The 17,647-nt window shown below is 35.9% G+C and overlaps 1 protein-coding gene across 1 annotated transcript in view; it reads left to right on the top strand.

The window, feature by feature from the left end:
• Htr2c (5-hydroxytryptamine receptor 2C) overlaps positions 1-17,180 on the top strand; it is a 226,476-nt gene extending 209,296 nt beyond the window's left edge. The window contains exon 6 of the mRNA XM_005323336.4: positions 13,692-17,180. Coding sequence (XP_005323393.1) covers positions 13,692-14,530 — 839 coding nt within the window. The 3' untranslated portion in view covers positions 14,531-17,180. The remainder of the gene's footprint in view (positions 1-13,691) is intronic.
• Positions 17,181-17,647: the final 467 nt, after the last annotated feature.

Here is a 17,647-nt window from a genome sequence, read left to right as displayed (position 1 = left end):
ACATAGAGATTTGTGCCTTTGTGCCTGGTGTATTCGTGTCTTTTATAATTTTATCAATTTCTTAGTTTTCAGGGTACAGATATGTCACATTCTTTGTTAAATTCACTCCCAAATATATTTTTTTATACTATTGTAAGTTTTTTTTTTAATTTGTTTTTTGGTTAGTGCATTGTGGATGTCTAAAAATGTAACTTTCGTATGTTGATTTTGTGTCCTGTGACTTTATGGGATTTGTTCATTAGTTCTAATAGATTTTTGGTGGAGACTAGCATTTTCTATAAATAAATCATGCCATTTGCAAACAGAAAGCTTTATTTATTCCTTCGTAATTTGGATCCCTTTTATTTCTTTTTCCTTCCTTATTGCTCTGGCTAGGACATCCAGTCCTATATTAAACAGAAGCCATGAGAGTGAGCATGCTTTTCTCACCCTTGAACTTAAACAAAAAACTTTCAGCTTTTCATCATTGATCATGGTGTTAGTTGTGAATTTGTCACATATAGCCTTTATTATATTGGGGTGCATAAGGATGCTGAATTTTATCAAATGTTTTTTCTGCAACTATTGAGATTATACAGTTTTAGTCCTTCATGTATCAATTTGGTATTTCACTTTTATTGATCTGCACATATTGAACCATCCTTGCATCCCAGAGATAAACTCCACTTGATCATGATGTATGATTCTTTTAATATAAATGTTTTATTTGCCCTTCTAGTGTTTTAAGATTTTTCATCTATATTCATTAATAATATTGGTTTGTCATTTTCTTTTCTCATACTATGTGTGTGTGTGTGTGTGTGTGTGTGTGTGTGTGTGTGTGTGAATATTTGTTAGGCTTACAATTTTGGTGACTGGAAAACAATGTGGCTATAGCTTCTGGTGACAGCTCCAGGGCTTCATGACAACATGGTGGATGGCATCACATGGCAGGTGCACAAGCACAAGAGAGAGAGGAAAAGAAAAAAGAAAGAGAGAGGTGTCACAGGCAAGGGAGGAAGTCAGAGTGAGGCCAGGCTGACTATTTTATAACAACCTGCTCCCTTGAGAACTAATTTACTTCTTCTTTTTTTTCCCCCTCATACCATGAAATTTTTGAGACTTGTTTTATGTCACAACATGTTTCAGTTTTTCCTGGCTAGTATGGCATAAATACTTGACTAGAAATTAACAATTATAAAACATTCCACACAACAGCAGAATATGATTTCTATCATGTTTTGAATGGCTTCACAGTACCTATCTATTCATTCTATTACTTTCTTAGAATTTAATATTGAAAAATCCCAGTGCAATTCTGACTGGAAACTAGGGGAAAGAGAGTCTTGTGAATTTACTACATAAGTCTGAATAGAATTTCTGTCTCATTGAATTGGAAGAGAAGGAAATCATAATAGGTTATTAATTGAACACTGTAGACTCACCATTCATACTGAGTTTTAGTAGATTTTCTTTTAATATTTTTTTAGTTGTTGTAGATGAACACAATACCTTTACTTTATTTATTTATTTTTATATGGTGCTAAGGATTGAACCCAGTGCCTCACCCTTGCTAGGCAAGTGCTCTACCACTGAGCCACACCCCTAAATCCATAGATTTTCTTGAACAAATGTTTTTCCATATATTGTACCATTTCTGGAAATTTTCAATTGTCCTTTTGCAATTTTTACCACTTTTTCTGGAGAGGAAATCTGTGGAACTCCTCATGCGACCATGCCAAAAATGGGTCTTATTTCACTCTTTTTTTTTAATATCTGAATAATATTCCCTTCTATGGACACACATACTTACCTTCAGTTAATTGGACACTTTAAAAATAGCTTATTTAGGGCTGGGGATGTAGCACAGCCTACCATGTGTGAGGCCTTGGGTTTAATCCCCACCACTCCTGCTTCCACATACATACAAATCTTCTTAAAAGTCTTTGCCTAGTCTGATATCTAGGCTTCCTCAGGGATAGTTTCTATTGATTGTTGTTCTTGCTATGTGTGAGTCACACTTGCTTATTTCTTTGAAATTCTTATTTTATCATCATTATTATTACTTTTTGCAATCTGGACTTTTAAATTTTTTTTTAGTTTTTTATGGACCTTTACTAATTTATATGTGGTACTGACAATTGAACCCAGTGCCTCACACATGCTAGGCAAGCACTCTACCACTGAGCCACAACCCCTGCCCAAAAAGTTTTTTGTTTTTTTTTTTTTTTTTGGTTTGGTTTTTATGGTGCTGAGGATTGAACCAGGGCCTTGTGCATGCACGACAAGCACTCTACCAACTGAGCTATATCCCCCGCCTATAATTTGGACATTTTAAATGTTATGCTACAGCAGTACTGGAAATTAGATTTTCCCCATTTCCCATAATTTTTGTTTCCACTATTTATTGTTCATTTCATGACTTCCTGAAGTAGTTCTATAAAGCATACATTCTTTGTCAGTGAAGTCTCGGCTCCATTAACTTAATGACCAACTAATTACTGGTTAGAAATTTCTTTTGATGCCGGGAACCAATAAATTTCCCAGTCTTTGCCAAAAGCTATATTGTGGTTGGGGCACATCTTCAGCACTCACACAGGCAGTTTACAAACCTGCTATGGCCTTCACTTCCTGTTTGCACAGAGCCTCCAGGTTTAGCCAGAGTGAGAGTTTAGGGCCTTCTCAAGTCTTTACCAAGCAATTGCATACCCTTCCTTGGGAATGCACCCTACACCCACACCCACAGGTTTTCCTCTAAATAATGAGGAATGTGTTGGAGCTTTTTAAAACCCTTATGGACATGTTGTTCTTCAGGTTTTTCCCCCCAACTTTGTATGTCTATTGTTCTACCCAAATGTTAATGCCTTTGCCAGCTGGGATGTTAAAATATTTGCCAGTAAATGTTTCCCAGAAATGTCCCTCAGGGACAGGTTTTAAGGACTGAGTGGTTGAGCTGGGTCATTGAGGATACTACCAGAAAACTCAAATAATGACAATTATTTGGGTCCATAACTTTAAAAGATGGATTATTCCATTTTACCTCCTCCAGTATCAACATATCAGCTGTTATTTTTCATGGTTGCCACTGATCTGGAGAGCAGGCAATGGGAGAGGATTATTTTTTTACCAATACTGAGACATTTTTCTTCAATGAATGTTTCTTATGTTGCGGCAACTCTTTGGTTAGTTTCCATAATTCTGAAAATGTTGGCTGTTTTTTTTCCAAGTTATCTATTGTTTTTATGGGAGGGGCAAATTTTTGAACATCCTAACTCTGCCATTTTCATAGATATCACTCCTAGTTTCCTTTTGTTTTAAATACATTTGTTAATAAGCCATTTGAATTCCACTATTAGGTTTTTAGGCATATTTGTCTGCATTGTTTTTAAAATCGTTATGCTAGAAAATGCAAAATAACTTTTAATTTACCTGAATATACTAAATGTTAGTCTTGATTTACTTACCAGAATGAGAAATACAGTACACTTATAAAAGTATAGTTACATTTAACCATCCTCATCATTTGTATGTTGTCAAATAAATGACATGTATATGTTATAAATACACTTATAGAATATCATAAATTTCACTTCAGATAGTGTTTTCATAAAATTAATAGTAAAATTAAGAGATTACATATATTATATCATATTTAATCACATATTCACTCAACATTTCTTGTGCCTTTTATTATTTCTTGTCATTCCTTTTATCCTCGAGGACTTGCTTTAGCATTATTCATAACGCAGATCTATTACCAATAAGTCTTTCTTTGTTATTTGAAAAATGTTTCCATTTCACTTTCAATTTTGAGGGATAGTTTCACCGGACATAGAATTATCAGTTGACTGTTATTTTGTTTCAGCTCTTCGAATTTGACAATTGTGGGAATTCTGGCTTTCATATTTTCTGATGATGTCAGCTGATAACTATTGTTTCCCTGTATGCAATATATCTTTCCTTATTGGTGCTTTCAAATTTTTCTTATTATCTTTTGTTCGGTTCATTAGTTTGTTTTGCTGTGCTGGGGATTTAATCTAGAGCCTCACACATACTGAGCAAGTGCCATACTGTTGAACTATACCACCAACTCACTTACTGTCTTTTAAATTGAGTAGACTACGATGTTTCTAGGTGTGACTTCTTTGTTTATTAGCTTCTGAGATCAGATGAGATCAGGCATGTTCAGGGTGGTATGGCTGTAGACTTCTTTGTTTATTATAGTCAGAGTTCATTCAGTTTTATAGAAATGTAGATTGAGATTCTTTTTACCCATTTGTGAAATCGCCAGCCACTATTTATTCAAATACTTTTGCTGCTCTTTTCTTTCCTTTCTATCTGTGTGTTTGCACTCAGGTTTTATTTTTCCTTATCCTTTCACTCTCTGTCCACTGATTATTATTGGTCTTCAAAATTTGCAATTATGTTGTCTAGTGATTCTTGGGTTCACTAGGACAGCCAGTCTCTGCTTGGGCTTTATTTCCCTGTTACCATAGTCAAGAAATACCTCCAGGTAGAAAGAGTGGGGTGTTCATATGTGTTATGTTTTCCCCTTCTAGTTAAAATCACAGTCCCATTCCAATTATTGCCAATTGTGTGAAAAGAGTTGTTGCATAATGCCATTAAATTTTACAGTTGTTTTTGACAAAATGACAAGTGTGGTACCAGGAATTCTGTCATGGATAAACACATGAATTCAACTTTGAAAAATTATTTTTATCATTGTGCTTACATTTGAATGAGTTTTATTGATCTTCAAATTTACCAATCATTGCCTCTATAGTTAATCCCATCCTTTTTTTGTTTTACTTTAAAATAATATATTTTTGAAATCACAAGATTTCTTTTTTTTTTCTTTAGTTTACACATCTATCCTGAAATTTTCATTTCTATAACCACTATATATTTTCTGGTGAATTATGTAACATTTATGATAAAGTTATTGTCTGTTGATTTTATCCTCCTGGTTATGTGTGGATCTGTTCCTATTGACTCATCTTCCTCTTTATTATGGGTTACATTTTTCTGTTTGCTTTTTGTTGTTGTTGTTGTTGTTTATCTAGTAATTTTGTAAAATGTTCTTGAGAAAGCCTTGGTTTTTACTTTTTGTTTTTTTAAAATATTCTTTAGTTGTCAATGGACCTTTATTTAATTTATTTATATGTGGTGCTGAGAATCGAACCCAGTGCCTCACACATGCCAGGCAAGTGCTCTACCACTGAGCCAAACTCCAGCCCTCTATTTTTTGCTTTTTTAAAGGTGGGCTCCAGGTTTGCATTTAGTCCGAGACAAATCCTATAATCTTAAGAAATGGGCCTTTCTCCTAAGGCATTCTCTTTCCTAGGATCAGTGAAAAGCCCAAAGTGTTTACTGAGCTCTTCTAATTTGATGTGATGCAAAGTCATAAGTATGTTTCTCCTGCAATAAATAATTGTTAACAACTCTACTAAATACTTTAAATCTTTCAAATGTTACTTGCTGTATGGGTTCCTTGGAGCCTTGCTCATAGGAGACAGGTATCAAGCAATAATTTGAGGGAACTTTGTGTTGAAATTCAAGCTCCCCTTCCCCTATGACTTCTCCTTTCTCTAATTATACCCTTCAAATCCCAGCTTTCTGGCAGCCTTTTACTTCTGTCCTCTGATTTCTCAGTTCAGTTGGACAACAACTTTCTCCTTGAGCTCTAAATCCATGCTATAGGACACCCTCAGAAGAGACATACCAATTTCAAATTCAATGAACATGATTCCCATCTTTTGGTATTGAGTCTTGTGGTTTATTCCTACTTCTTGCTCACTTTCAGTACCTTCAAATAGTTTTGTTGTGGTGGTTCTCAAGTTTGTTCAGAGCTTATGATTGCTAATAGTATGCTCTTTCATAGGCTCTTCCTCCATTATTATAAAATGATAGTCTTTTGTTACCAGTTTTTATAATTGTTTATGTCAGGAAATTTAACCTGCTTTTGACACCAGCTCCTGCATCATGACTATAACTGAGAGCTTGTGTGTAGCCAATAATTGAAATGGGAGACTTGCCTCAACTACAAATGTAGACAATAACACAGAAGTGAAGTTACTATTACTATCACCAATAGGAATCATAGGTATTTGTAGAACATTTCAGTTACAGCAGACAGAGTGACATTTGAGAGATATTCTTCACTATTTCCAAATTTCAATAGTTATTAGATCCACTACTAGAACTTGTTATTTAACATGCTAGTTAAAAAGCACATATAAGGCTGAAAATGTAGCTCAGGGGTAGAGGGCTTGCTTAGCATGTGTGAGACGCTAATCATGAGCACTTTCTCTCTCTCTCTCTCTCTCTCTCTCTCTCTCTCTCTCTCTCACACACACACACACACACACACACACACACACACACACACATACAAACAGTACATATATAGTCATTTGATCCATCATTTGTAAACTTTCTTTTCTGTGTTTTTAAGTTCTTCCACTCTACTATATTACCTTTAAGGAGTGAGCTCCTTGTGATACATTAAAAACAAATTTCCCTTCATCTTCATTAGCTTGCAAGTAGTAGTGTGGTCATATTTCAGTGCTACTTCACATTTCACTTCCTCATGCTCTCAGCAATATTGCATTTGAATACCAGAACCTCCCTCATCTACTCGCCCCTCTCTCACCTACTTGCCCCTCTCTCACCTACTTGCCCCTCTCTCACCTACTTGCCCCAAGATTTCTATTGAGCATATTTTACGATCCCTGGACATTTCTCTTGTCAGCTCATGGACTTCCCTTTCTCACACTTTCCTGGTTATAGTCATCTTGTTTTAGGTCAAATTCCTCCAAACTATTTAAGGACTTAGCACTATTGTGGTGGTCACTGTCATTTATTCATACATGCCTAATGTTCCTACTTTTCCCAAACTAAAAATCCTTGAGGTTCAAAGTTGAGTATGAATTCCTTGAAATTCTCACCATGACAACATGATACCAAATTATTGATCAAAGCATACAAAGTGCTTCTTTTTCCAACTTTTAATAGCACTTTAGATAAAGTGCTTTATCTATCTGAGATACCCCTACTTGTCTATTTTGTGTCTGTGTTCTCTGAAAGTACTCCTTCATCTTCTGCTGTCAATTAGTATGTTCAAGGGTCTCATTTATGACTCTGTGAGGCAATGGACCACTCAGGTCAGCCTGATGTCATATGGTCCTCCTAGGTCTATTTGAGAAAAATTCCTCTCTATGCCAAACAACTCAGAAAAAGAGATACCTCTGAGGAATCTCTGCAGTTCAACAATAATTACCCTAATCTATATTTCCTTTTTGATGTTGGCTAAGATGTCCTAGGAAATTTATTCCATTGCCTTTCATATCACCATTTACTTATTATTCATCTCTTGGTAATGTTTTCTATGCCATCATAGTTGTTCTCTCTATAATCAATAGGCACCTCCTTGTTTTCAAAGACAGAGGAAATGTTTCAAATTCTAGACTCCTCTGTGACATCTGAAGGATTTTCTTCATAACCCTCTCTCCCTTCGGCTGTTACAACATAATTTGTCATTTGCACAGAATTATTACCATGCTGCACAGAATTATTACCATTTTAAATAAAATGATGATTCATTTTATTTTAAATCATTTTGCAAATTTTGCTGTAGGGGTTTTGATCTTACCATAAGATGTCAAAAGAAGGTTTTCAGCCCAGGTTTACTAACAATGACAACTATTTAATGACAGCTACCTGGCCAAAAATACTTGCTAGACACTACCATTGTAAGATGCATCCTAAGTTCAAAGAGATTAAAAATTGCAAGAAACATAAATTTTAAAATCATGGGCAAATCTTATTATTATTTGATGGTTTGAAGAAAACTAATCTGTGTTGCTTGAATTCAAGGCTTTAGGAAACAATAGGAACATCTTTATATATTTTTTTAAAGTTAGTTTCTTTGCAGTAAAAGAACTTCATTAAATAATGGGCTTTTGCAGAGATTTGAATTAGATAATGCATGTAAAGTATATAATGCAGATAGAGTTTAACTATAAACACTTATAATAAGCAGTCAATGAATGACAGTAGTAATAGCAGTAGCAGTAGAAGTAGTTTTTGTAGTAGTAGTAATAGCAGTAGCAGTAGAAGTAGTTTTTGTAGTAGTAGTAATAGCAGTAGCAGTAGAAGTAGTTTTTGTAGTAGTAGTAATAGCAGTAGCAGTAGAAGTAGTTTTTGTAGTAGTATAATATATCATATTTTCAATAAAATAGTGGTAGCAGTAGCATGAGATACTTTTAATAAAATTTGAATTATATATTATTGAATTTAATGTTTTTAAAGTGCTAAATAAGACTTTATATGTTTATTGAAGATACTTTTTTCTGAGTTTAAGTGGCCTTAATAAAAAAATAACCATTTTTTTTTTTAGGATTTTGCAAGAACTGAAGAAGATAATGCATGCAAATATTTGATCATTTATTATTTGAAGTAATACCTGATATTTGCAGCAGGATATGAATTATGATTTGTTTTGTTGCTTATAAAATTCTAAGGAAGATGATATAGAAATTATTGAAGTTAATCTCAGAAACATTAAGTGATTCCACTTAATAATTCTTAGTGTGTTTTCTGATCTGTGTTGAATAAAATAGTTTGTGAAAGTACATAACAATTATAAAATACCTGGCTCAGTGTTTGACAAATAGGAATCACTAAATAAAAGGTAGTTATAATTATTCCAATTGTTGTTATTGGTACATGATTTTTTCAATGGTAGTTCATTTCTACTTTTTCTCCTTGGCCAAATCAAGTATTTAAAAAAATAATTTTAAAAATACTCCATTATATTTGCTTATTTCACTTAACTTTTCTGAAGTTAACTTCATCTAATAATATGTGCCTTTCAAAATTTTATGGAAATGAGTGATAATGCATTTAAAGTGTTTTATTATTAGGATTGCCGTGGTTTATACTTATCTGATATTTTCGTAGCACATGGATTACTATTGCTTGATATTATCATCATAGTAAATGAATTACTATTGTTTGAACTTAAAATGCTAAGGAAGATTACACATTTGCTGGGTTGATTCTTCAGAGCCTCAATAACTTTATCTATTAACAAAGAACAGCAGTTCTCAAACTTTTTGGTGTCAAGACCCCTTTACACCCTTCAAAATATTTGAGTACTACAAAGAAATTTATTTTTACATGGGTTGTACCTATTGATATTTATCATATTAGAAATTAAAACTAGAAATGTTTAATGTTTTGAAGATTAATTTTATTTTAAGTAACAACAGCAATAATAGTTGTGTTAATGTTAACAATCTTATGAAAGGTAACTATAATTTCAAAAAACATCAGAAGATGGGGATTTTTTTAAAGAACTTTATTTATTTATTTATTTATTTATTTATTTGGTGCTGAAGACAAATGGTTGGAAAAGCAAAAGCTAAAAAACTTTCTGAAAATCTCCGAGGCCCTAGGGTCCTTGAACCACAGTTTGAGAACTGCTGGTACTTACCTTTTAATTTTTTTAAGGTATTGAATAAGAGAGTCTATGCATGATATATTTGTCGTTAATACTGCTTATATTGTTGTTATCGTTATTTATAATCTGATATTGCCAAAAGATATTGAATTTCTTCATGTTTGTTGACTGCATTCATGGTTTCTAAAAACAAAAGTTATTATGGTATAGACTTGGTAAAGTGGTTAAGCTACTTCACCAAATATTATCTGACATACAGAGTCTTTACCCAAATCGAGATAACACATTTAATTCTGTGTTGTCCATATATATACCAGGATCAGTGCCTGGTAGAGAAGATTGGCAACTCTTAACCTGGTTAAACCCTTTCAACTGGGTGTGATAGTGCATGCCTATAGTCCCAATGACTTGGGAGGCTGAGGCAGGAGGATTCCAAGTTCCAGAACAACCTAGGCAAAATAGTGAGACCTTGTCTCAAAATAAAAACTAAAAAAGGCTGGGGATGTAGCTCAGTAGTATGGTGCCACTAAGTTCATTCCTCAGTATGGGGGTGGGGAAGAGGAAGAATCACCCCTTCCTCAATGTACAAAAGTTATACAAACAGAGGCCAGGAATAAAATTGGCCTCACATATCTAATAACAACTTCAGTTCACCTACAATGACTCTGCTCCCCTCTTCTGTTGTCCCTTGACAAGGTCTACTTTTAGGCCCAAGAGTCCTTTATGAAAGTGATTAAATCTTTTAACAGAAGCAAGCTAACACTTTTCTAGAGCTGGGCTCTGAGTGATGCTGACTTCCAGATTTTACAGCCACTATATGAGGCCTTCCCCCAGAGACTTCAGGTGTCTCTAGGAATACCTAGAAGATGGTGTAATATTTCCTGTGGGAAGTTGAATCTCCACACCTCAGTGTATTTACCCTAGTGAGGGTACCTCCAGAGTGAAGGCAAATTCCCCAGCCTCATGGTCTAGTTTCCACATTGCTAGGAGGGAGGAGGGGGCAGGCACTGGAGAGGGTACTCACCTCTTTTACACCCTCTGCTGCTCTTGCTGGAGGATCCTGGGAAGGAATAATATTTTGTCAGAAAATAGCCTTCTTCCTTATGGTTTGACCAAAATGCTAAGTGTTTCTACTCAGGGTCCAAGTCTTTTGCTCTACCTATCATCGCTTCCAAAGGTAGCAGTGGTCACAAAGTCTTGGAGACTTTTTGGTCTGAAATCTTTTTCTTTTTCTTTCTTTTTAAATATTTTTAGTTGTCAGTGGGCCTATAATTTATTTATTTATTTTTATGTGGTGCTGAGAATTGAACCCAGTGCCTCACACATGATGGACAAGCACTCTACCACTGAGCCACACCCCAGCCCCCACTGAGCCACCACTACAGCCTCTAAAGTCTTAATAGACATGTTATTATTGTCTGCTTCAGAGAAGACGTCTAGATCTTCTTATCACTTTTTTTACTTTTTAAAAATTATTAAACTTTTTGTAATGGAGATTTTTCAAAGATTACAGAAGTAGATTTATATAATAAAGTACTCATCATCTAGTTCCAGTATTAATTTATCAGTTTATAGACTATCATGTTTCATCAATACTCCCATCCATTTCTCCCTCCCATATTATCTTGAAATAAATTCCAGGCATCATATCATTCTTTTTTTTTTTTTTAAAGAGAGAGTGAGAGAGGAGAGAGGAGAGAGAGAGAGAGAATTTTTTAATATTTATTTTTTAGTTCTCGGCGGACACAACATCTTTGTTGGTATGTGGTGCTGAGGATCGAACCCGGGCCGCACGCATGCCAGGTGAGCGTGCTACCACTTGAGCCACATCCTCAGCCCCTCATATCATTCTTAAATATTTCAATATGTCTAGCTGAAAATATAAAAGCTATTTTTCTAAACAAGTGCAGTATTAACACCTCACCTAAAAACTGGTGCACAATAACTATTAATCATATAATTGAAAGGCTAATTGTCCAAATTCCCAATTATTCATGAATATTTTTGTTTGCATCAAGATCCCAAGCAGGTCCACAGTATAATTATTTAGTAGTTTTTTTTTTTTTTTAGTTGTAGTTGGATACAATATCTTTAATTAATTTATTTATTTTTATGTGGTGCTGAGAATTGAACCCAGTACCTCACACATGATGGACAAGCACTCTACCACTGAGCTACAACCCAGCCTCTCCTATAAAGTTTTTGAGAACCCATTTTCTCTCTCTCTCTCTCTCTCTTTTTTTTTTTTTTTTTTGTAGTGCTGGGGATTGAACCAGAGCATTATGCATGCATGGCAGGCACTCTACTCTGAGCTATATCCCCAGCCCTCTTTTCTTAATATCATATTAGCTTCCTTAACTCCAGAAATCTTCCAGCAACCTAATTCTTTGCTAAAACATTTCATTAAGGATAAGCCAATACTGACTTCTTTTAGGCAAGCTTGATCTATATTCTTTCTAGAAATTATCTTATATTTATGACTTCTTCAATATAGGATCTAGCGATACAGCTGGTAGCTTTCTTACCTGTTTCTTTTACCTTAAGAAATATAAAAAAATATAGCCCACGTGGTTCTGCTGAACTTTATACTCCCAAGTGCTCCTGAAATTCTCACAAGTGTTTCATCAAACTTGGTGAAAAATAACCTTCTCTATTCTCCTTCTGATACCTGTCACTCTTCCTAATCAGTGTTCAAAGTTCTCCTTACTAGTATGGAGCATTGTGTTACAATGTCTCCCAGAGACTTCAGGTCTTTCTTACTTTCTTGAATGGTATGCCTAGGTTCAGAGATGTAGGTAGGAATGGACTCTAATACTCAAAGGATTCTTGTGACATCTGCTGCTCCTCCTCTTTACACTGTATCTAGAAATTCAATGTGTGAGGAAGAAGCCTTACAGATCATTATCCAAACACTCTTTCTCATATCTTGCTAGGGATTAAACACCAACCAACATCCTCAGCAAGCTGTAGCAAAGAAATATCGACCATTTTTTTTTTCTCCTGGATCATGTAGCTCAACATTTTAGATCGGACTAGAAGTGTTAAAACAACAAGTAGAGCCTTTCAGTGCCAAGCTCCCCAAACTTTTTATGTGTTCCCTGAAGTCAGCATCTATCTCTGTGAGCACACTGTTTCTGTCTTCTCTCGCGGTTCATGATGTAGAGACCCAACAGCCCAGGATTCCTAAGGATCTCAAACCACCCCACAATTGCAGTCTGAATCTTCCTCACCTTCAACTTGCTGTGGACACAAGATAGGGTAAATTAACAGTAAAATTTGAATTTTACTTGCAAGTTATCACAACTCACTGATACAGGATCTCTTCCAAATCTACTTGAGTTCTTTCTGAAAATTTTCTAGATTTTATACTTAGGCCTAGGCACAAGATCACCTTCTGCCCCAATGGCCTCATAGATAATTTCTGCCTATTTACTGAAGGAAGTACTATCTTTCAGTATTCTTATAAACAAAAATGCTCAAAATTCGACCTTGAAATAGGAGAACCATATCTCTCCCAACTTGGCATTTCTCTCCCTCTTTCCTCCATTCCCCTAGGGATCTAATCCCCAGGGCCTCTTATTCATAAACCCATATTACCACTGAGCTATACCCCCAGCCTCTATCTCCTGACCTTGAAACAAATGCTGCTTATGCCCAGATATTGAAAAACAAACAATCAAAAAACCTTACTAAAAAGAGAACATTTTTGGTTTCTGCTTATATTTTAGCATAATGGTCAGATAGAGTCCAGTCAACCCTTAAATGCTATTATAGATGATATACATGTCATTTTTTTAAGCAAATTTGGAAGACATATGCTTAAAAAAAAAAGAATGATCGGCTTGGTGATGTCATTGCAAACAGATATGAATTTATTCCTTGTTTCAACAAATACCCATTGAGTGCTTTCTGAGCTGTGACAGTCCTAAGAACTGGAAATATGACAGAGCAGACTCAGTCTGCTCTTAGACATAACCATATCGAATACTTTATCTCAATAATGGTGATTCCATGCCTTCTACAGAAACTTAAGGAGAAGGCATTCCTAAGAAGAAGAAAGCTATCGATCATTTTCTGTTATCATTCTGCTACCATTTCATGAGACTATCAATTATGCCATGAATAGCTGTCAACAAACATCCCCTAAATTTCCTTCAGTGAAATGCAAATGAACGTTATCCTGATGCACAAATCTGTTCAATCCTTCCATATGCTTTAGCAACATCCCAACTTCTTTTTATTTCTTTAGGTGTCTCAGTTCCCATCCCCGTGATTGGACTGAGGGATGAAACCAAGGTGTTCGTCAACAACACGACGTGCGTGCTCAACGACCCAAACTTCGTTCTGATCGGCTCCTTCGTGGCGTTCTTCATCCCGCTGACGATCATGGTGATCACCTATTGCCTGACGATCTACGTTCTGCGCAGACAAGCTCAGATGCTGCTGCAAGGCCGCTCGGAGGAGGAACTGCTGGGAATCGGCTTGGATTTTCTGAAGTGCTGCAAGAGGAACACCGCTGACGAAGAGCCCCCGGCGAACCCCAATCCTGATACGAATGTTGTGCGCAAAAGAAAGAAGAAGGAAAAGCGTCCCAGGGGCACCATGCAGGCGATCAACAATGAAAAGAAAGCGTCGAAAGTCCTTGGCATTGTGTTCTTTGTGTTTCTGATCATGTGGTGCCCCTTTTTCATTACCAATATTCTATCGGTTCTTTGCGAGAAAGCCTGTAACCAAAAGCTCATGGAAAAGCTTCTGAATGTGTTTGTTTGGATTGGCTATGTATGTTCAGGAATTAATCCTCTGGTGTACACTCTGTTCAACAAAGTTTACCGAAGGGCTTTCTCCAACTATTTGCGCTGCAATTATAAGCCTGACAAAAAGCCTCCTATCAGGCAGATACCGATATCGAGAGTTGCTGCCACTGCTTTGTCTGGGAGGGAGCTTAACGTTAACATTTATCGCCATACCAACGAACCTGCTGTTAGGAAGCCTAAAGCCAGTGAGCCAGGTATAGAGATGCAGGTTGAGAATCTGGAGCTCCCAGAAAATCCCTCCAATGTGGTTAGCGAGAGGATTAGTAGTGTGTAGGACAAAGCAACACAGTCGTCCTACAGTGAGGCTACACGTGTAGGAAAAATTTCTTCTCTAATTTCTGTCGGTCATAACTAATGTAAATATTGCTGTCTAAAAAAGTGTTTTATATATAGCTTTGCAACCCTGTACTTTACAATCATGCCTACAACAGTGAGATTTAGGGTTCTATATTTACTGTTTATAATAGATGGAGACTAAGTTATTTTGATTCTTTGATGAATAAAGTGTTTGTGTTTTTCATTCCCTCCCTTCCCTTACTTCCTTCTTTCCTTTCTTCCTTCCTGTCTCTCTTTCTCTATTTCCTTTGGGCATGTGGAAATGTTGATGTTCTTCTCAGGTGGCATTTGCAGGAGACCAGAATGATGCACGTGACAGTGGTTACATTTCAACCACACCTAAATTGGCAAATTCAGTGGAATCTCTTTCCCGGTTAACAGTAAATATGTACTTTAAACTCTTGCTCTGCTTCATCTACACACATAAACACAGTCAAATAGGTTCTGCCTAGTGCAACATCCATCAGTGAGTCAAAGGCAGAACTTAGCCTTGATGTTACATATAGGGGCAAAATTTGACATTGTCGGAATGTTGTGTCGGTATTTTGCTGCAATGTCTGTCCCCAAACATAGTGGTATTTTAACATAGCAGCTGGTTAACCAGGACTACAGAAGTGGAAGGATGACAAAGAGAAATATACACCAAAAAGCTTTTCACTTCTTAAGGACAATGTTCAAATTCTGATTCTTACGACAAGCAAACTGGAATTAGTGTTTTCATTCTGGTCCTTAGTAAATACCTAATTCCGTAAATAAACTGGGAAACGAGACCCCAGAGTTATTTCCCATTCCAGGATTCAACATCAATTGGGTTTTGATCTCAGAATTCTGGAAATTCGTGTGCTACACACAAAGTGAAATTAGCATTTTGAGCCTTATTAAAATATTTTCTTAATTATGGTACCTCTATCTATAGGACCCAATTTAGCAGTCCGTTTTTAAGTAAAACTTGTATAGGAAGGCGTAGACAGCGAGAACCTGGGAAGTTTTACTTGATCAAGGACTACCGAATTAGGCCCTTAGAATGTGAAAAAAGTCATTAAAAATACGCTTTTACTGAACTCTGGGAATAACAGAAATACAGAGTTTCCATTGGGATTTTAAACAAAATTTATCTCATTTTCAGATCCTTCCAAACTCTCTAGTGCAGGAAAAGGCTGCAGCTTATTTGTGAAAGTGGCAAGCTCTTCATTGTACTGCAATTAATGTACCAGAAATTTAAATCTTTGTTCAAATATAGTGTTGTGCTATAATAAGTGTTGGCCATTGTTTCATTCGTGGGCCTGCTGCTCTCTAAGAATTCAGTACCATTTTAGTAGTTTGTAAACCACTACAGGTTTTCAAGCATTGCTAAATTAAGACCATTAAGTCTATGCTGTGTGCAGAGTATACGCGTGTTTGCAGTAACTGTGTTTCCATGTGTGTCCATTTCACACAACTGTGGATAAATTTCCGAAGAATTCATGATGCTATTTCTTATGCCTGACAGTTACTTGCACACCTTGGAGTGTGCCTCTTAGTATCTTAACATTGGTGAATGCAGAATCTGAATTTCCAAAACCCCTGGTCTGTGTCCTCAACACACAGCATAGAAAAATCCAACAGTTCTGCCACTGGGGCAGTGGAGAGCGGCTGTATTCGAGGAAACTCATACAGTCTCTATTTGATTTACAACACTGCCAGATGTCAGTCAATTGCTTGAGCATGCCCAAATATAACATGAAAGTCAAGTCTACCTGCCTGTTAGGTCAGTTGAACTGCATGTTAAAACAATTACCTGAATTTGAATGAAGTGATCTAATTCTTACTGAAACGAAGATGTCTGAAGACCCAGCATGCATCCAGCATGAGTTCTGCACATACAGATGGTGCCCTGCATGTATGCCATGTATGTTGCATGAATCCATTGATTTGTTCTAATGTAGGGCAGAGTAGCTGATTCAAAAAGGACTGAAGAAAATCTTCCGGCAGTCCTTTCAAAGACCATGCATTCAGATCTGAAGTAGCGTAAGTAGGAGAGAAAATTGGAAACATCTGATTTCTTAACTATCAGGGCAAGCTCATAGCACATGTTTTAAAGAGAATTGAAATATAAATAGTGGATTTCTAAAAGCACTAGCAATAAGTTGAATGATAATAGCTTATAGCACATTTGTTAATAATTCTTATGTCATCAAGTAGTAGTACTTAATAGTACCCAACACAGTAATTATCCTCAAATTGTGTGCTATTCGTAAGTTCTGTGCAGTTTGGTATGAAACAAATATACTCATTTGGGATATAAATCTTACAGTTCAATGTTAAATCTACAAAATTTTATAAATGTTTTAAAAAAAGTCTGTGTGATAAATGTAAATGTGGTGAATTTAACTGTCAAACAAATCATTTTGATGTACTATTATATATGTATAACTGTTAAGACACGTGCAACAGACTGCCTTATATTATTTCCTGTAATTCTTCTCCTTTGTCAAATGGTACTTTTTGTGAATGGTTGCAAAGTGTTGTCTTATTCTTGATTCCTGTATGTTATCCATTCCAAGTTTTTGTGATACTTCCTATTAATTTATTAAATTTATTAAATGTTCGCTAAGACTTCATGTGTCTTTTTTTCCCGCGAACCGTTCAAGGAGAAAATATACTCCTTTACTGCAATTTCTTTGAAAAGGAAATTATCAAGACAAACACCAACAGAAAATATTACTTTTTCTGACTCATTATGTATGTACTTAAAAACAGGGGAAAAACAATGAAGAAGTGTCATTGACGCAAGCCCTATCAAAAGAGCATCTCCAATTCCTCATGAAGAAACTAGCTGCACTCCCAAATTATCCTACCCTCCTTCCTTGATCAGAGGCTGGGTGGCTCATGTTCTCTCCTTGCTGAAGGAATCATTTCTGTCTTCGCACCAGACTCTAAGGTCCCCAAAGGTAGAAAGGACAATATGTCAATGGATGGTTTTATCTCCAACATTTAGCAGCTACTTTACATTCAACAGATGAGATCCATTTCTCCTTGTATGTGTCACCTACACATATGTTAACATATCACCTAG

Source organism: Ictidomys tridecemlineatus, chromosome X (genome assembly GCF_052094955.1).
Source record: "Ictidomys tridecemlineatus isolate mIctTri1 chromosome X, mIctTri1.hap1, whole genome shotgun sequence".
Taxonomy (NCBI): domain Eukaryota; kingdom Metazoa; phylum Chordata; class Mammalia; order Rodentia; family Sciuridae; genus Ictidomys; species Ictidomys tridecemlineatus.
The sequence above is the reverse complement of the archived record's forward strand: the minus strand, read 5'-3'. Positions and strand labels throughout refer to the sequence as shown.